Below are 21467 nucleotides of genomic sequence, written 5' to 3' on the forward strand. Positions count from 1 at the left end.
GAGCAGAGGAGAGAGCTGAGCACTGCCAAAGATGGCCTTGGGAGAGTTCTTAGACTTGTGTAACCTACCAACCTGTGACTCTCTCCTTCCTCCCACAATACCAGTCAGCATAGGGGCAATTAGTGGGCCTTAGCCCTATCAACAGGAGAACACTGACCGCTGCAAAGAAGGGCCAGCGGAGAGTCCTTAGACCTGTGTAAGCTTAGACCCAACCCGTGACTCTCTCCTTCCTCCCACAATACCGAATGGTGTACGGCAATCAGTAGGCCTCAGCACTATCAATGGGGGCCACAGGAGAGCCGTGAGCACTGCCAAGGAGGGTCACAGGAGAGTCCTTAGACCTGTGTAAACTTAGACCAAACCTGTGACTCTCTCCTTCCTCCTACAATACTAATCGGTGTAGGGCAATCAGTAGGCCTCAGCACTATCAATGGGGGCCAAAGCAGAGCCCTGTGCGCTGCCAAGGAGGGTCACAGGAGAGTCTTTAGACCTGTGTAAACTTAGACCCAACCTGTGACTCCTTCCTCCCACAATGCCAATCGATGTAGGGCAATCAGTAGGCCTCAGCACTATCAATGGGGGCAACAGGAGAGTCCTGAGCCCTGCCAAGGAGGGCCACAGTAGAGTCATTAGACCTGTGTAAACTTAGACCCAACCTGCGATTCTCTACTTCCTCCCACAATACCAAACGGTGTAGAGGCAATCATTAAGCCTCAACACTACCAAGGGGGGACCACAAGATAATTCTGAAAGTTGTGAAGCTAGGGGGGCCATGGGCGAATCCTTAGCCCTGTGACAATACTAATCGGTGTGTGAACAACCAGTAGGCTTCAGCACCATCTTGGGGGGCTACGGGAGAGTCCTGAGAGCTGTCAATTGGGGCCACAGGAGAGTTCTGAATGCTGTCAAGGGGGCCACTGCAGAGTCCCAAAAACTGTCAAGATTTTGACCTGTGTAAGCTTAGACCCAACCTGAAACTTTCCCTGGGACTTTTGGGAAGGTGAACGAACGAGCTGGTGGGGAATAGAGTAACAGGTAAGAACTTGCAGCATTGAGGGCCCACTGTGCAATGTACCTGTTTTTTGACAACTAGCATTCATACATCAGCACAGATTACTAAAAAAAAACTGTTCACTTAGCTAAGTGTACCGGTATTTCTGTGCATTCATGGGTAGAAGGATTTAAAAAAATAGGTGCAATCTTTGAAAGCAGATCTAAACCCAAAATCTTATAAAAGCTTAAGCATGTGAAAGTAATGCAAAAGTTATCAATCTTTTTTAAATATGCAGCTTTCCTTAACAAATTCCTGTTAGCCCTGCCAGGAAAGTCCTTGTCAACTTCCTTTATTGGGGTGACAACAGCCTCCCAGTTCTGTTCTTGCATTGTCACATGTGCCCCTTTTGGAGACTAAAAAAATCTGTTTGACATTGACACACATTGCATAGGAGTGGATCATCGTTGATGTACAGCTGATGCCATATGCATGTAGACAAGAAGTGGCTGAAAAAAAGACTGGAGGAGATCAGAAGCTCTGAGATGCAAAAAAAGGATTAAAATAGGTGAAACCAGTATTTGATGGAAAAGAAACCATGGCGATTATTTATTTATGATACACAATGCTTTAGCTAAATGTCATCCAGTTGAAAAAAAGCTGCGTAAATTGTTGGCGCTATATCAATATCTGTAGCAAATAAATAAATACATTCTTCTTTAGTAAATCAACCCTTTTGTGTACATATAAATATGTTTTAGATATGCTTCAAGCTTTCATGTTACAGCCCCTACTTTTGGAAGGAAACATTTCCCACTGGTACTGGAAACCTCAAAATGGACATCAGGTAGAAATGTTTCCTCAAATCACTTTGGTTGTCTGTTATCAAGTAAATGTATTGAATTGGCAATCTTCAGATCACTTGCAATTTTTTTATGATGAATCTGAACTGGTAATTACACAAGCTATCCATAAAATAATCGTAATTATATATTTAAACGTGTAATCTTGCTTTATATCCCTGGAGACTCCAGGTAAAAATAGGGCTGTTATTATTCTTATTCCCAGTGCAAGGTAGAAGAAAATCAATTTCACGTAAAGTGGAAAGTGTTTCTTTGTTTTCTCACCTTATTAAGCGGAAGCCTTCAAAGTAGCACGATTAAGATCCAGTTAATTCTTAATTTGGGTATACACCTCTTCTATTTTTTTCATTCAACCTGCTGAATGAAGAAAATAGAACAGATTCCTCCATCAACACTTATGAGCGTTGATCAAGGACTCTCCTGCTGTTTCCTTTGTTTTCGGAAAGTGGCCGCAGTTGAAGCGTGGGTTCCTGGCTTAATTTTATAGTTGTTATCTATCATGTATGTTTTAATGGGCTGAAACCTTACAACAGAATTGAACCCCATCTTTTTTTTTTTCCGTTTTGGATAGAATAAGGGAGGATTATATCTCCCATGCTTTTTTTTTTGCCTACCATTGGGGAAAATTTCCTAAACAGAAACACATACACAAAAAACAGGTTGAACTGGATGGGCCTCTGTGTTTTTTTCAACCTCACCTACCACGTTACTATGTCTCCCAGGGGACACAGACAGTAATAAAAACGTAACAGATGTTCTAATCCCTCTGTACTATACAAAACGCAAAAAAAAGTTTTGCCTATAGTTTCACTTTAAGGCCCCTTTCACATAAGCGTTCTGTCAGTCTGGTTTGGACCTGTGCCTAGATGGATTAAAAAGAACTGTAATGTATTCCTATGGGTGACTGGATATAAGCGGATGTGCGTCTGTTTACATCTGGGTCCATTCAGGTTCGTTGGGTGGAATGCAATAGGTTTGGATCCATGTCCCCTATTGCAGACCAAATGTGGGCAGATATAGGTGGACGCATATCTCCTTACGGTCTAGCCACCCAGTCAGTTTCTCCTCCATCAAAAGAGGGAAGAATGGAACGGACAAAGATGTCACATTTCCCATCATCTAGAGAACAAACATTTCCCTGTGTGTAAGTGGTAGGGTAAAATGGATTGCTTTATTTCTCAAAAGATGCTTCAAAACATTGAAATAACAAGGAAAGTGGTTCCGCAGGTATAAGCCATGCTGAATTGTTCTGTATTGGTCGCCTGACCTCTACCCAGAAAGGACATATCTTAGACAAATGCCACCACGTATGGAGAAACATCACCCTTTGGTGATGATCAGAAGTGCCTATAAATGCATTGTTCAATATTTTTATTGATTCATAAATTGCTTGTTGATGATTTCTCACAGCTAGATCGATTACAATTTGCTACGCATCTGGCCACCATATTGGAGACTGTTTAGTGACTGTACAATCAGACGTTAAGGCTCATTCAACCCAACCTGGGCCCAAATCAGATGCGGGCATCATACTCAAGAATTTCTACACTCCATTAACCCAGTAATGCCGTCTATGTGATGGTGATGGAGGTGTAGACACAGGTAGTTTATATCGTATATATTAGGGCTGCCCCAAAATAAGCAATTTCTGGTTAAGTCCTTGCTTGATACCTTGTAAGATGCAATGCTTACCTTAGATCCAGTGCATTTTGTACAGGGTCTTTACTGTTCCAAATATGAGTGGGTATGCGATCAAACTGTCTAACCGTGTCTTGACTGTGGCTAGATGTTTGATAGCGCTGAAATGGTGACAACCTACACTATCATCATATCTCGACCTCTATAGGCGTATTCATGATATTTATAACATTTGTACCTCAGAACGAGACTGACTTAGTTCATTTAATATGACCTGGTCCCCATGGAAGATCATGTCTTCCATGACTTTGACTACCAATGGTCATTTAGATCCTCTAATTCTGATACAGGGTCTTCCACTTTATTGATCTGGTTTTCAATTGTCACTTTTCCTCATATCTCATTGCTTGTTCTTATATGGTCACTTATCCAAGTGATATTTTGGTTGATCATGTTAGGTTAACCAGCTTTCATTCTGCACAGATACACTGCCTGGTCAAAAAAAAGTCACACGCTCTAATATTTTGTTGGACCTCCTTTAGCTTTGACTACAGTATGAATTCGCCATGGCATCCTTTCAATAAGCTTATGTAATGTCACAACATTTATTGTCATCCAGAATTGCATTAATTTTTCACCAAGCTCTTGTAGTGATGATGGGAGAGTCTAACCACTGCGTAAAGTCTTCTATAGCACATCTCAAAGATGCTCAATGGGGTTATGGTCTGGGCTCTGTGATGGCCAATCCATGTGACAATGATGTCTTATGCTCCCTGAACCACTCTTTCACAAGTCGAGTCTGATGAATCCTGGCATTGTCATGTTGGAATATGTCCGTGCCATCAGGGAAGAAACAATCCATTGATTGATTGAAAAACCTGGTCTCTCAGTATATTCAGGTAGTCAGCTGACTTCATTTTTGGGGGGGACCTAACATTGCTGAACCTAGACCTATTATCCAATGGGAGACTCTTACCTATTTGCTTAGCTCAATCCAGGTTGTGACTTATTTTTTGTCTAGGCAGTGTAGTTTGTCAATTGCTTCTCTATCGTTTGAAATGGATAATACTACTTGCTACACTTTATATAGAGTGTGCTTTCTGATTATGTCATTCTGCGCTTTTCCCTGTATTTTGCTCTTTGTATTTTAAATATATTTCTATATGGAATATTGTATTTTTTTTTTAAAAGTGCGGACTGGTGTATGCTGTGTAAGGGTGGTGCTTTGCGTTGTTGCAACACAAGGCACTGTTTACTTTTTTTATTTTTACTTTTTTAACAGCCCTCCCCCCACATTTCTCTGAATCACGGGGTTCCCCTCGCAGACTTCTGTATATTTTTAAACTTGGTGTGGCTGCGCCCCCACACAGCTGCATCATTCATTCACACATCCATTCACAGAATCTGTAAATGAACAAATCTACTGTGGCAGAGGGACAAGTGCAGTGATGTCACCACACTTGTAGTCTATTGATTACTTCCTCCAGCCCCATAACTGAAGGTCTGTACCTCCTGGAGCAGGGGGAAGAGTCTGCAGGAGCCAGTGCATTGCACTTGCGATCCACTAATAGTGGTTGCAATGCTTTGCAGTTTGCATTCCAAAACAATTAATAAATTCAATTTTTTTCTTTTTAGCAAAATGGCGGCATTTATTATTTTTTGCAAATAGTGGAATATTGTTTGTTTTTTTAAATTAGCTCCACAAAGAGGGACAGGGGAGATGTGGTGCGAAGGATACAATCAGAGTGTAAAAATGTGTATCCCGTTTTATATGTAAGGAGATGAAACAGACAGCCCATTGTGTATTTACTGTACTATCCAGAATAACATTAACAACGTGCCACTGATGACCAGATGTTGCACCGGCCTGCCCTAGCATTACATTGTACATCTACACATACCTAAGCTGCCTATACAATGTTTCCACTGACTTCCCATGTAAATGTCACATTATCCTCGCCACACCTTCCCATGTGCCCAATCCAGATCAGGGCATAACAGATCGCACAGCATCGGCCACTTCTCCTTATCACATGTCAGCGATGCCCGGCTGGCATCACACAGGTTACAGCGCAGGGCCCGCCCTCAGTACCCCCTTTCTGCCAATGGCCGTGCAGCTTGTTGAGTGGGAGGAGCTTGTGGCGGCTCACGGTTGGAGCAGGGATGGTAACGGAGCTTTCTTTTAGCTGGGTCCCGGGTAGCGGGGGAATGCTGTGACGGAATGACTGGGGTGCTCATTATAAATGGTGGGACTGCGGGAAGGGGGTGCACGGTGCCGGGAGTCTTTATTGTTGGCTGTGATAGGGTGGGACACGGACTGCATGTAGGCACCGAGGCTGTGCTGTATAATTACAGTATGAAGATAATACTGGTGCAGGAAATACAGAGTAGCCTTGTGTAGTGGGGGGACGGAGTACAGCGTGCTGTGTGAGGTACTATGGATGTGACGGGCTGTGCGGGCTCCTAGAGGTCACTGCCAATCATCCTTATGTAACCGATCAGGTCACCGAGCACAAGGCTTATCTATGGGTGGCGGGGGAGTGTGCCGGACAGGGGGCTACCGGCTGTCACTCCTCTCTAATGTCACTTCAGTCTAATACCGATACATGTCACTTTATTATTATTAGTCGTCCAGTGCGTCTATAATGTGATATTATTATAATTATTATTAGTGTAGTGCCTCTAGAATATCACTTTATTAGTATTAGTGGAGTGCCTCTAGAATGTCACTTTATTATCATTACATAGTATTTATATAGCGCCAACAGTTTGCGCGGCGCTTTACAATGTAAGGAAGACATTACAATTACAATACAATTCAAGACAGGATGGTAAGGAGGGCCCTGCCCGTGAGGGCTTACAATATAAAAGAGGAGGGGGAAATGATACATGAGGAGGAAGCTGTGAAGGGATGAATTATTTGAGAATGTGATGTTTCAATGGTTAGGTTGAGGTGGGATAAGCTTCCCTGAAGAGATGAGTCTTTAGGGAACGCCTTAAGACAGTCAAGGTGGGAGGTAGACTGACAGGTTGGGGTAAAGAGTTCCATAGGATGGGAGAGACTCTAGAGAAGTCCTGGAGGCGAGTATGGGAGGAGTTGACTAGGGAGCTGGAAAGCAGGAGGTCTAGGGAAGAGTGGAGTGGACGGTTAGGGTGATATTTTGAGACAAGGTCTGAGATATATCCGGGGGCAGAGTTGTGGATGGCTTTATAAGTGACTGTTAATATTAATATTTTGAATGTTATCCTCTGGGCGATTGGAAGCCAGTGTAGTGATTGACGGGGGGAGATGGAAGCCAGTGTAGTGATTGACAGAGGGGGGTTGCAGACACTGAGCGGTTGGTGAGGTGAATGAGTCTAGCAGCTGCATTCATGATAGGCTGAAGGGGGGATATCCTGTGTAGTGGAAGGCCAATGAGGAGGGAGTTACAATAGACAAGACGAGAGATAACAAGGGAGTGGATGAGTAATTTTGTGGTTTCATTGGTGAGGAAGGGGCGTATTTTGGAGATGTTACGAAGGTGAAGACGGCAGGATTATTATTATTATTATTTGTGGAGTGCCTCTAGAATGTCACTTTATTATTATTAGTGGAGTGCCTCTAGAATGTCACATTATTATTATTATTAGTGGAGTGCTTGTAGAATGTCACTTTATTATTATTAGTGGAGTGCCTCTAGAATGTCACATTATTATTATTATTAGTGGAGTGCTTGTAGAATGTCACTTTATTATTATTAGTGGAGTGCCTCTAGAATGTCACATTATTATTATTATTAGTGGAGTGCTTGTAGAATGTCACTTTATTATTATTAGTGGAGTGCCTCTAGAATGTCACATTATTATTATTATTAGTGGAGTGCTTGTAGAATGTCACTTTATTATTATTAGTGGAGTGCCTCTAGAATGTCACATTATTATTATTATTAGTGGAGTGCTTGTAGAATGTCACTTTATTATTATTAGTGGAGTGCCTCTAGAATGTCACATTATTATTATTATTAGTGGAGTGCTTGTAGAATGTCACTTTATTATTATTAGTGGAGTGCCTCTAGAATGTCACATTATTATTATTATTAGTGGAGTGCTTGTAGAATGTCACTTTATTATTATTAGTGGAGTGCCTCTAGAATGTCACATTATTATTATTATTAGTGGAGTGCTTGTAGAATGTCACTTTATTATTATTAGTGGAGTGCCTCTAGAATGTCACATTATTATTATTATTAGTGGAGTGCTTGTAGAATGTCACTTTATTATTATTAGTGGAGTGCCTCTAGAATGTCACATTATTATTATTATTAGTGGAGTGCTTGTAGAATGTCACTTTATTATTATTAGTGGAGTGCCTCTAGAATGTCACATTATTATTATTATTAGTGGAGTGCTTGTAGAATGTCACTTTATTATTATTAGTGGAGTGCCTCTAGAATGTCACATTATTATTATTATTAGTGGAGTGCTTGTAGAATGTCACTTTATTATTATTAGTGGAGTGCCTCTAGAATGTCACTTTATTATTATTATTATTAAGGGTGAAGAGTTTGGAGAAGGCAGGAGAAGTGAACAATAGGACAACATAGCGGAGCTGGAAGGTGAGCTGAATTGGAGAATTTTTCCAGTTCAGCTATGTTATCCTAGATTGTTCACTTCTCCTGCCTTCTCCAAACCCTTCACCCTTTTGTGAGTAACCCTGATCATATCATATAATACTTATAATGAATAAATAGTATAAATAGTATCAATACTCTGTGTCTATCATAAGTATCTCATATACAATCAGTGTCCGTCCATAAACTAATTAATATAATCCCTACCTGAATATTACCATCAAAGTTTTTAAATAGGCCTTTGTATCTTTCAATTGCTCCTATTGCTGTGTTTCTGGAAGGACACTGCTAATTATATTGCACGAACATTTCATGTTTATATACATGGATGTTATTTATCTGTTTATAGCTGGACACTGTTTTTTTATGAAATGCTTATATTGGACACAGTATTGATAATATTTATTTTTATAATTTATTCATAATAACTGTTATCACATTAGTTCATATGTTTCTAGTGCTGTATTTCATTTTTATTATTGATCTGGTACTATTTTGATAATACAGCTGCTGGGTGGTGGTTATTTTTATCACATTAGTTTAGCAGTACAGAATATTCGGTTTTATATAATGACACGGACATATTTGTTGGTACCCTTACAGCTCATTGAAACCATGTTCTTTCCTCCCGCAAAAGTAATGCAATTAAATGGAATTGTCTCATGTATATCTGCAGGCCTTTAGTATGTCATAAAGATAAATTGCTTATTCTACAAAGATATTCTAAAATGGCCTGGACAGGTTTCTTGGTACCCATAGAAAAGATGATAACTAATTGGATCATAGAGATATTTCAATATGGTTCAAATATGGTTCAAATATGGTTTGAAAATTGAGTCATCCTGCTGTTTGGTTTCACTGTGTGCACCACACTGAACATGGCCTAGAGAACACAAAGTTGTCTGAGGAGATCAGAAAGAAAATTATAGACCAGCATGTCAAAGGTAAAGGCTATCAGACCATCTCCAAGCCGCTTGATGTTCCTGTGACTACAGTTGCAAATATTATTAAGACATTTAAAAGGTCCATGGGGGTGCAGCCAACCTCTTTGAACAAGGCCACAAGTGGGATCATTCCAGATTGAACAGAACGATAGAGCAAATGGTAGAGAAAGAGCCAAGGACAACTTCTGAAGATATACAAGCTGAACTCCAAGGTCAAGGTACATCAGCGTCTGATTGCATCACCCACTGCTTTTGGAGTGACAGTTAGCTCAAAGAAAGGAGACCCATGAGGAATCCATTGTTGAAAGAAAAACATAAGAATCGGCTCTGTGTTCACAGATGAAAGAAAATGAAACTTTTAAGAAAGGAACATCATATCTACTGTGAAACATGTTGGGTCTGCCTACAGGCACAGTGCTGTCACCCTCATCTGCACACGCTTTTCTGTGACTACAATAAAATGAAGCACAGCACTCCAACAAGTACAGCCTGCAGTGACATCCTTCAGTATGAGCAAATACCACAGCCCCCCCCGGAAGTTTTTTTGACTGACAGCAGCATAAATAGTAATAACTGGAGACAGGCATGCACTTGTCAACTTGTCATACATCACGACAAGGATCCTAAAGGCTGCATTGCATCTCACTGTACTCATACATTCATTGTGTACACCCGGACCAGAATTTTAGGGTTGCCATGAGTTTATTGTGCACTCATAAATGTACAAATCAAAAAAGTTATGTTTTCCATCCATAAAAAAATATGAACATAATTATCACCTAAAGCTCTATCAGTGGGAAAGGTTGAAATGAAAGTTTAAAGTGTATGTAAATCCTAACAATGATCTTCTCTCATTTGATCAATATACTACCGTATATACTCGAGTATAAGCCGTCCCGAATATAAGCCGAGACGCTGCAGATTTATCTCAAGCAGTGGCATTTAAATGAGTGTTAAGAACTAGAAAATACTTCCAACCTATATTTTTTAGATGAGGGGGAGGTGTTCTGTAGACCTAACACATATCCTGTCCTAGGGTGACAATGCTGCTCACAGTGAGTGAGTGTTGTCACCCTAGGACAGGAAGTGTGTTACTGGAAGGATCGCTAGGTGAAAAAAAAAATCCTGGAAAAAAGAAAACTAATGCAGCCACCGCATTTGAAGCTTGTTAGGCTGAAATATATTAAGCTTTTGTTTTCTGGATTTAGGTACACTTTCATGGATTAGGCATCTGTTAATGGTATATTGTAAGATAATAATTAGAGCCTTTGCAGAGAGCTGATGTTAGCCGATATAAAGATACTGAAATTCAATCCTTCCTTCTCTTGAGTGGATGTTGGGTCCCCTTTCAGTGACTTACTGGGAGACATAGAGCTGACATAGCTGAGTGATGACATAGTGTTTAGATGCTATATATTCCTGTGCAGTCTAATCTTTGGTTGCAGAGCATGTCTGATATTGTTTCACAGGTTCAGATTCCAGTACTAGCACTCAGTATTTTTATCAGTAGGCCTCATGCACACGGGCCTCCTGCATTTAAAACGTGAGAAAGTGATCTGGGAGGTATAAACAAACTTTTACTTCCCAGATTCATCTCTCCTGCATTCAAATGTGCAAACATTTACATGTGTTTAGCTGCATAAAACCAGATTAAAGGTCCTGAACGCACATATTTCTTGTTTGTGCAAACGTAGCTAGATTAAATGCATTTAGAAGATGCTGAACTTCTAGGTGTGTATTTAGCCATAGAAAAGCATTACATGCTTCCAGAAGCTTTTACAAATGAGCTCCAAGTGGATCTCATGTATTTTGATGTCGAGTGCATGAGGCCTTAGTAGTATATGAATCCATGTACAGTTCATGGCACCAAAGTGGTGGAAATGCTGTGTGATGTGCTCCGTATTGTATGTAGAAACAAATTTCCACATAGACAGTTGTTAGCAGGACACCAGCCACTGCCGATTTAACAATTTAAAATAGGACGAGGGAAAGAGTTAGAAACTATGCGATTATTGCTGTGCATGTATTGTTTCGGAGATCTTGTACTGCCATTATTGACCTCCCCAGAAAACAAAAACACATGTAGTGTGTACATTTTATATCATTTGCTGCATAGGATGTGGTAGTAATAGTCAAATCGATATAGATTGACAATTTATGGCTCTGACGTGCCTTTTTTGCTGAATGAGCATTATGCACTATGTTAACTTTGGATGCCGCTGAATAAAAGCACTGAAATGCCGAAACGTGTAGGGTTGGGAGCACAAATTTGAAATCAACCGAAGGTTAGTGGTCTCCAGAGTTAGGAGCAAGATTAAAAAAAAGAGGAAACATTTATAGAATGGAGGAATAGTTAAAGAAAATAAGGCAGAAATTGTGTGAAAATTGAGGGTAGATAAGAACAGATAATTAGGAAGTGAACAAGGTATAGTAGGAGGAGAAATAGACAAATTATAAGAATAAGATGTAAAAATAAGGAAAGAAAAGAGATAGTAGTAATGAAACAAATTTATAAGATTTCATTTCCTCCAGAGAATGCATTTAAACCTACCAAAAGGAAACCACCATCCTTTAGAAAGTTATACACTGGATGCACAATTACTTTGGGAGAATTGGACATGTATAGTTTTTTTAGAAGAATATTTTTATATAGTGCTTCAATAAAAGCTAGGTTTTATGCCAATAGGTTATGATGCGTGGATGAATGAACCTATAATCCTTATCAAAATGTTATACAAAACTTGGCTTTAGATATACTTGATTTTTTTTATATCTTTATTTTACATTACACCATCACGTCCATTTTATATATAGCAGGCACATTGTTACATTCTATCCATCAGTACTGTTAAATTTCATTTACACAGGACTGGTAGCATTCACCAAGGAGGATTGGGTCATCAGTTGAACAAAATGAAGTCAACTGGGAAACTGTCTTCCATGAGAAAAGATAACAGATAATAATGTACTATGAACATTAGAAAGAAAAAACGATCAGACCGTTAATGGTGGGTAACAACTGAGCTGAAATTGAGTGGGGGAGGCGGAGCTTCTGGTGAGGGCACTCTTACAGTGATTTGAGAATGCAGGTAGGTGAACTAGAGACCATTATATATATAGCCAATAGGAGACCAATCGAAGTAGGTAGGGGGAGAAAAAGTAAGGGATACGCTACGAAGATTGAAAAAGAGGAGGTAGGAAGGAGCAGGATAAAGGGTGAAAAAAGAAGGCGGGGAGGGGAAAGAGGGAAAAGGGTAGGGACTTTATAAGAGAAGTGGGGGGATTGGAGGGGGGGGAGCAGTGGGGAAAAGGAGGAGTACCTTGTTTTGGAGGATTTAAATAAGGGATAGCAAATGTGGACTGCTTAGATATACTTTCATGTATATTTTGTCTGTATTTTTCCATCTTTTGCATTCACAGCTCTTTTACTTTGGATTCACCATCAGTATTCTCTGCCCCCAAACCTCACTTAGGCCTTGTTCAGATGGCAGTAAAAACAGGCGTTTATTCTGCATTTTTACTACCCCACTACCTTCCACCTAAAAGTGACCATAGCGGCCGCTTAGGTTTGTGTGCATGCTGTGGTGAAGGCAAACAGCATGTCGGTTTGGCAAGTGGTGCCACTTGGCAAACATGTCCATGGCAGTCATTAGGATGGTGCAGTATTGCAATTGAAAATTCACATTGAAATGTAAAAAAAAAGGAGAAAAAGAAATGACATTCAGGAGGTGGCAATATCACCTACTGAATGCCAGGCAGCTATTGCTTTACCGCCACGTTGGATCGCTTTTCAGAGGGGTAGTGGAGCCTGCTGCCCATCGAATGAGGCCATTAGGTTCTCAATTTATAAAGTGCTGCACATAAACAGCACTGAACATTTAAAATCAGACATGAGTTTCTTTAGCTGTTGTGTTTCTCTTTTCCTCAGTCAGCACCAGACTCAGGAACAGCTCCACCTGGCCAGTCTGCATCTTTTCCTACTGCTCCTCCCCTGATGCCTCCACCTTTTGTAAGTGTCTTCTTTCAGGCGTGTGAACTGTTCATCTCACAAGTGTGTCAGTTGGTAAAAACTACATGGATATAATTGATGTACCCTTGTTATTCATGTATGTTCCTCTACAGAATATGAGCTTTTTTTAACTCTTGTATAGTTTTTTTTTTAAATAGTTTTTTTTATCCCCTGTTGCCAATTAATTACAAATATTACTTTCACTCATAAGGCTCTATTCACTAATATTAGGGATGCAACAATACCACTTTTTCAAGACCAAGTACAAGTGCTTTCACTCACGTACTTGCTGATACCCATTACCGATACTTTTTCATAAAGGAACATGTGACATTTTTACAATACCGACTAATGATTTTAGGGCAGAACTGTAACTCAAAACATGATTATTTAGCAATGGAGAATGGCAATCAGCAACAGAGGACCACAGATCCCATCAATCCATGATTACACCACAATGGAGAATGGCAACCATGGATTGCTGAAATTTGTAGTCCTCTATAACCAGTTGACATTCTTTATTGCATTTCATTAGCACTATGACATACACCAATAGGAGAAGAACAGTAGGCAGCTGCAGCATAAAAGTTTACTTACTTGTTCTCGGGTGGGTATGGCAGGCTCCAGAAGGGCTGCGAGGGTCACTCAGAGTTTAGTTTAGGTCTCACCAGGGCTGCATGCAGATCTCACCAGAGCTGCATCGGGTCTCACCAGGGCTGCATGCAGATCTCACCAGGGCTGCATGTGGGGCACTCCAGGACGTTTGGGTCTCACAAGGGCTGCATTTGGGTGTCACCAGGGCTGCATTTGGGTGTCACCAGGGCTGTATGTGCGGCTCTCCAGGGCTGTACTGTCGGGTGCCGGGCTCTCCATGGCTGTGATCAAGTCTCACCAGGGTTGTATTAGTTCACAATTCGCGTGCTAGAGTAGTTGCAAATATTTTCTAGTGACCATGGTTAGGAGATCTTTCGAACAACCTAATGGGACAGAAGTCAGACGTTTTCCTTTAACAAATTCTTTTTGCATTCTGTTTTATTAAAGGTCTTATTCAATCTGTAGACCATATACCAGATATTATTTCTTTTTCATTGTTTTTTTTTTAATTTTTATAGATGCCTCCCCCTGGGCTTCCACCTCCATTTCCACCAATTGGTTTGCCACCAGTTGGACAGAGGCCCCCTACAATGCCCCCAATTCCACATGCGATGATGCCGCCAATGATCCCTCCTATGGCAGGACCACCACCTCTTGCTCAGGTATAAACAATAAATGTCATCTCATGTGTCTGGTGTCAGAAATGTAATATTCTTAGTGTACTTTTTTTATTTTATCAGATCATTTTTAATGTAAATTTCAAACAGTTTTACAATATACAAGAAAAAAATAATGAACACAAAAAACAGAACATATATAAGCAGCAGCTGCTGCATAACTGAACAGCAATAACACAAACCTTCAAAAATGTATATAAAACAGACAAAAGGCAAGGAAGTAAAAGAAAAAAAAAAGAATACATTTGTTGATTTGGCATTATGCATTGGGTCATATTCATGCTGAAAGGTGAAATTCCTCCTCATCTTCAGCTTTTTAGCAGAGGCCTGAAGTTTTTGTGCCACAATTGAGCAAGTCCCTCCACTTTGACTAAAGTCCCAGTTCCAGCTGAAGAAAAACAGTCCAAAAGCATAATGCCGCCGCCGCCACGTTGCTTCACTGTGGGCATGGTGTTCTTTTGGTGCAGTGTTGTTTTTGCACCAAACATACTTTTTGGAATTATGGCCAAAAGGTTAAATGTTTCAGACTATAACACATTTTCCCACATGCTTTTGTCATACTTGAAGCAGGTATTTCCAAAATGTAGCCGGGCTTGGCTGTTTTTCTTAGTAGGAAGGCTTGCACCCTATCCCACAGCCCAGACATACGTAGAATATGGTGGATTGCTATCATATGTAGTACACAACTAGTATATGCCAGTAAATCCTGCAGCTCCTTTAATGTTACTGTAGGTCTCTTGGCAGCCTCCTGGACCAGTTTTCTTCTTGATTTTTCATAACTTTTGGAGGAATGTCCAGTTCCTGATAATGTCACTGTTCTACAATATTTTCTCTACTTGCTGCTGACCGTCTTCACTGTCTTTCATGGTATATCTAATGCCTTGGAATTTTTTTGTACCCTTCTCCTGACTGATACCTTCCAACAATGGGATCCCTTTGATGATTTGTAAGCTATTTGCAGACCATGGCTTTTGCTGTAAGAGGCAACTGAGTAAATGTCAGAAAAATCCACCTAGAACAGCTGAGCTTTGTATAGGCTTAATCAATGTCACTTTAATTGATGGCTGGTGGATACTGACTACTATTTAACATTATTTTGAATGTGATTGGTTATTTCTGAAAATAGACATCTCTAATTATGAGAGGACTTGTACACTTATGCAGCCACATTAATAATTTTTTCCCCACTAACAATTTCAGTTTGTTTTTAATTGAATTGTAGAGATTATGAGGTATACAATCACAGAACAATATCCATGTCCAACATCGATTGTCTAACTCCCGGGTACATGCAGGTTCAGGCCAGGAGCTGTCCATGCAAGCATGCCCCTGGGCAGGGAATCCCGGTATGCTGGAAGTTGGTAAAGTGCATGTGGCACTTTGTCCTGTCTTTCTAGGTAGTGTTGTTCCTGAGACAGTGTCCCCCCTCCCTCATCTGCTGTTTGCCCACACCTCTTGCAAGGAAGCAAATATTTAAATTAGCAGTGATTGACAGCGCTTGTCTTGGGCACCAGAAACAAGCACCATCACTAGATATGCAGGGGGAGGGGGGAAGTAAAAGAAAAAAAGTAGCTCAGACAGTCACGGTCACATCTACTGGGACTGACACCAATCAGCAAATGTAATGCAATCAGAAATCAGACCTCTATCAGGAGAGGAGCAGAGAAGCAGGAAGTCAATAAAGAAACTAGAGAATTACTTATAAAATATGATTGTGGTTCATTGAAATGTACAATTCAAGGAATCTAAACATGAATTTATGGACCAGTATTTTATTTTTAAATGATCATAAGAGTTCTTCTTTAACTTTTATTATGCTCCACAGCTTCCAAACCTGGTGCCGCCATTAATGCCAACCATGATGCTACCAGCAGTAACAACTACAGCCTCTTCCATGGTCAGTATTATTTGTTTGTCTTTTTATTATAGAAAAGAGGGTATATAACTTCCTGCATAAGTAAAATAGAAACAGGAGATGTAATGTCTTAATGGAGTGTAAAGTTGTACAAATATAAATTATTGTTAAAATAACAAGATAATATTGCAGTGTGAAGACTGTAATAGGAAAATATGCTACCACAGGTTTTAATGACTTTGAGAGATAGAGGGTAAATAGATAAAAAGAAGGGTGAGGGTGGAGGCAAGCATCATAGTGAATGATCAGTCAGATTTCCATTAATAGACTGCAGACTAGTGATACGAAAAATGTATCTATTCAGTATTTAGCATCTTTTAATTAAACTAATAAAGTATCTTATGCTACCGTGCATCAATGCATTTACTTGGATTTCAATGGTAAAAGCACCGGGGAAAACGCACAGTTGTGAATAAGCCCTAACACAAGGCATGACATAGGATAGGATGGGAAAAGGGAAGAAATAGTTAAATATAAGTTAAATAATGATGTTCGCATTATGATCTGATGGTGTATTGCCAACATACTGAGAAAAGTATGAATTTGGTTTGTGTTTTTTCAGAGCAACTTAAGGGCATAATATTATTCGGCTCTTTCAGTTGTACCACCAATACAAAGCAATTAGTGTGTTACTGACAATTTATTGACATGTTTATAGTCCAACCTGCATGCCCATATGTTTAGGTTTACTTACAGGTCAAGTACAGCATCTTGTCTTAAGGTGGCCATACATTGTACGATTGTATGTTCGGAAATCGTACACGAATGGTCTTTCGAACGAAAATCGAACAATATTCGTTTTTGATATTGTGATCGAAATTTTTTGGTCGGTCAGGTTGGAAAATGTTTCCCTGACTGAACGAAAAATCGATAAATCAGTGGGGTTTTCATCCGTCTAAAATCTCAGCAAGAACACAACACATGCGCAAAAGGAAATTATTTCTGTTTTTCGTCAAAAACTGGTTGGTTAGTATGGCTAACAAACGATTTCCGAAATCCACATTTGACTATGCTTGATGGGGAAGTCTTGGTGTAATAAAACGAGGGTTCGTGCCAAAAAAGACACAATTGTGGCTTTCCTTAATGGAGCATTATCACAAAAGATGTTTTATTGTAATAATTGTATGTTGCTAATGCATGTAATAATTCTTTTTTTTATTTCCATATCTCTTCCCTTTTACATGCTGACCTAGCTGTCCTGTATAGGCAAAGGGGACAGGGAACAGGACATATTATCCCAGCATTGCTTTTAATATTTACCTTTTTTATAACCTGGTTTAGATATTTTTTCCTTTTTAAAGAAAAAATCCCAAAAAACTTGCTACTCCTCATCCCAGGCAGTGTTATGGTTTCTCCCAACCAAGTCACTGTCTCTTTTGCTGAAAAGCTTGTTCTGCATGTATATGTGGAGAAAAGTATAAATAAAGGCATGTGACATCTCAGAAAATTAATATGCAAAATACTATTGCTAGGCGTGTTAGCTACATACAGTTAGGGGAATACAATTTTTTTGGGTGATTATGATTCTTTAAGTTCCTGTATTCACGAGTGATATGTAGATTTTTCTTTTGGCAGGTGATACCTCCAGGAACAGAGTGCAACAGCTGTGAGTATTCTGCTTCAAGGAGAGAGTAAGCTGTGACACAGGGGAGACAAGGTCACTGTACAGCAGGGGTCAGCAATGTTTTCCACGTTAAAGCTCACGTCCGGGATCTAGGCTTTCTGGTTTACCGTTGGCCTTCTCCCCATTTACAGTGGCTATGCATATTTAATTTATAATTTTTGACCTGCAGTCAACAGAAAAATAATATACGATGCCTGTGATGTCATCAAATAGCGTTCAGTAATCCTGTTGCATCAGGATGCTGGGAGGAGGGGGATCCATGCTGGGAGGAGGGTGTGTGATCACCCCCTGCACATAGAGAACTATAGGGGCGCTGAGGAGACCAGTGACTGTCTTGTACAAAGAGATGGTGCATCTGTTCGTTTCCCTGGATAGGAAATGCCGCACAAAGAGAGTCTAAAGCTTTGAGAGAGCAATACATAGCTTTACATTGCTGAAAAATCTTTAAACTGAGCACAAAGAAGGCAAAGGTAAATAATTGCCAACATGCCAGTTAAAAGCCACGTTTTGGCCAGAGATAAGCTTTAAGATTAAATTTACAAACATTAGTCAATTGGCTTGCACAATAGCGCACCATAGACTTAAATCATCCCCAATTCCAGCACTCCAGATCTCAGATCAGACTCAACTCTTGCATTTTGCACCTCGGATTAGCCCCAACTTCTACACCGTCAAAAAGTGAGGGGTGTTCATTCATGTCTACTGCAGCTGGTGGTTCCATGAGCAGGAGGGGAGGCAGGGGGATTGGCCAACTTCTGCAGCCAAAGCTGGTATCGGGATGAAGGCACCGGTACCTTTACGACAGTGACGTCAGGCGGACCTCTCTAAAATGTAATGGAGGTGGGTAGGTGGGCCATGGGCACAGAGGGACAGGCAATGCTTTGTAATTGGCAGCTTGTAGGGAGCAGGGGCTTGGCAGTAGCCAGTGCGCATGCCATGTAACGATCTTTCAGGTGTCATTGTGTGCTTATGTTGCATATCCCTGCTGCAGAGTATAGTAGTCAGCTTTTTTTTTTAAATGTAGACCTAATCAAGCGTACTGTTTTGCTTTGCTATAATTCTAAACCATTATTTTTTGTGTGTGTTTTCAGCACCAGTGATGCCAGCTCCATCGGTGAGTAGCTTAATAATTAATCTATTCTGGCGTTTTCTGAACTTTAGCAGATAGTACATCACCATCATGATCTTTGTCATCCCTAGACGGTATCTGCAATCTTCCTGTTTATCCTTCAGAGATTCTATTCAGAAAGGCATAATGCATGTGGTATTTAATACATATATTAAATAACTATTTATTGTTTTCCCTGCCTAAGGACTTTACACACCTCTGCCACACAGCATAGTCAGAGAGATTACAAACATACTTCCTGGTTCAATTTTGTAACATTCTATATCACCTCTGTTTTTTCAGCCTGCTTACTGGACAAGGAATAAGCATTATCACTTCTATTCAATTAACAGAGAGGTTATCTTGGAGTTAGTAAAGCTGAAGGAATCCTCCTAGCTTTACACTATAGCAGAGATGCGTTTCATCACAGTGCCTAGACAGTATTTAGCCATCTTTGGAAGCTTGAATATGATTGGTGATACATTCAGGAAAGAGAATATGTTTTAACAGCACAGATTCAGTATGAAAATCCTCCCACTTCACATGTCTGGATATCTGTGGTATCTGGCGGCACTAAAGGACTTTCAATTCAAGGAGCTAAAGAATCTCTATAGTCAAAACGTTTTTTTAAATGTTGGGTAGAGCAAGGAAAACCTCTATCAGGACAGGATGTAAGGGGAGATGTCCCCTTATATCCTGTCCTGGTAGCAGCATATCACTTGGGCAGAAAGTTAATGGAAATCTACAAAAGAACACAGACTGCAATGAATACCTGTTTTTTTAATGGAGTAGGGAGGCCTGAAACCTCTGCAAGCTTTTTATTTCCGTCTTTGTCCCTGCCCCAGGATTTTTCCTCATTTTACTGGCTCTAACCCCCTTTCCAGCTGTATCCAAAATAAAAATAAAATTAAGTTAATTGAGTAAACGTTCTGACTTTAGCGACGTTGCAGTGTATGGATTGTATTAGCAAATTGATTTTGCTTATTGAGCTCAATTGCTCTTTAAGTCTTTCAATACTAAAATACTTCAATTTTCTTATAAATATTAATGTGAAATATTGGCCTAATGCAATTGTCCTCTACATTGTGCAGATGCCAAAGATGCCTGTGGATGACAAGTCACCCTCTCAGGACATTCCAAAAAAGGTCAATGTTTGTTTTTGTGCATAGCATGTATTTGATTTTCAGAAACATATTTTTTCCTTCCTGTCTCTACCTCTGCATTTAAAACTGTCAGTTTTTGCTACTGTACATGAGAAATAACATCTAAAAACATTGAATTTGATATTTTATTCTTGCTTTTTTCTTTATCTTAGAAATCCCTGTGGACCGAGCACAAATCACCGGATGGACGAACCTATTACTACAACACAGAAACCAAGCAATCCACTTGGGAGAAGCCAGATGAGCTGAAGTCTAAAACAGAGGTAAGATTTTCCGGTCTATGCAGCAAGGCAAATGGCGAACTGAAGCCTTATTACCCCTATTACAAATTGTATTATTACTTACTGATAACATACTGTATGTCCATGGTTTTGAAATGGGGTGTTCAGCAAACTCATATAGGTGCAATGGTCAAATGTCCACAAATGTTTGGCCATATAGTGAATAGCTGTAGTGGGAACTGGCTTGTCAGCAGCTGGTTAAGCTGCCAAACTAGCGGCTGACAAGCCAGAATCTTTCCCATCACAGTTCAATATAAATTTCAAGCTGCAGAGATTGTAGTCCACACACATGAATTTTCACACTAAGCCCTGATGAAGGGGGTTTTCTTGGACCCCCAAAACGCATTGGCTATTATACTCAATTGTCCCTTGACCTTAGTGGAATAAAGTTGTATGTGGACTATTTTAACTGGTGTTACGCTTCAATTCCTACATCTACTGTGTTCACTTTCAAGCCAAGAATACTGTGGAGACCCTCGGGCCAGTGATAGCTGCCTATCCATTTGCCAGATTACACACATTCACATTACTTAATCACTATTGGATGATAAAAACAGAATAATCACACAAGTCCAGTGCTCTTTTTCCACTTCCAAAAGAATCTCCATTGGACATTGTGCAGTATCCAATGTTCCCGCAAACATATTTTAGGATCCAGAGCATTTACTTGAAAAACTGTAGAAATGGTAGTCACAACTCGTATCCAGTATCTTTCAAGTTTGGGACAACACCATAGCATATGCATAGATGTTTCCGAGACGTAAGCACATCTAGGACAGGCAGGTGTGTCTCTTCTACCCCACTTGTACACTATAAAGACTTTTTATATTTTTTCAGCTTCTCTTGTCACAATGTACCTGGAAGGAATATAAATCGGATACAGGCAAACCCTATTATTATAACTCTCAGACCAAGGAATCACGCTGGACCAAGCCCAAAGATTTAGAGGAATTGGAGGGTAAGAGATCTGCATTGATTCTGCTTACTACTAATTTTCACAACATGATGTTACATTGCAGTACAGTATGGATAAAGTTATGTACAGGGGTC

General features: G+C 40.0%; 1 protein-coding gene across 1 annotated transcript in view; it reads left to right on the forward strand.

Moving 5' to 3' along the window:
- Positions 1-5614: 5614 nt before the first annotated feature.
- The window catches only part of PRPF40B (pre-mRNA processing factor 40 homolog B), a 75596-nt gene continuing 59743 nt past the window's right edge, over positions 5615-21467 (forward strand). Inside the window, exons 1-7 of the mRNA XM_018567628.1 lie at positions 5615-5658; positions 12975-13055; positions 14168-14311; positions 16152-16223; positions 20065-20118; positions 20289-20399; positions 21255-21375. Of these exons, the coding sequence (XP_018423130.1) occupies positions 5656-5658; positions 12975-13055; positions 14168-14311; positions 16152-16223; positions 20065-20118; positions 20289-20399; positions 21255-21375 (586 nt within the window). The 5' untranslated portion in view covers positions 5615-5655. The remainder of the gene's footprint in view (positions 5659-12974; positions 13056-14167; positions 14312-16151; positions 16224-20064; positions 20119-20288; positions 20400-21254; positions 21376-21467) is intronic.

The sequence above is a fragment of the Nanorana parkeri genome, unplaced genomic scaffold, assembly GCF_000935625.1.
Source record: "Nanorana parkeri isolate BGI_ZX_2015 unplaced genomic scaffold, ASM93562v1 scaffold1076, whole genome shotgun sequence".
Classification (NCBI taxonomy): Eukaryota; Metazoa; Chordata; class Amphibia; order Anura; family Dicroglossidae; genus Nanorana; species Nanorana parkeri.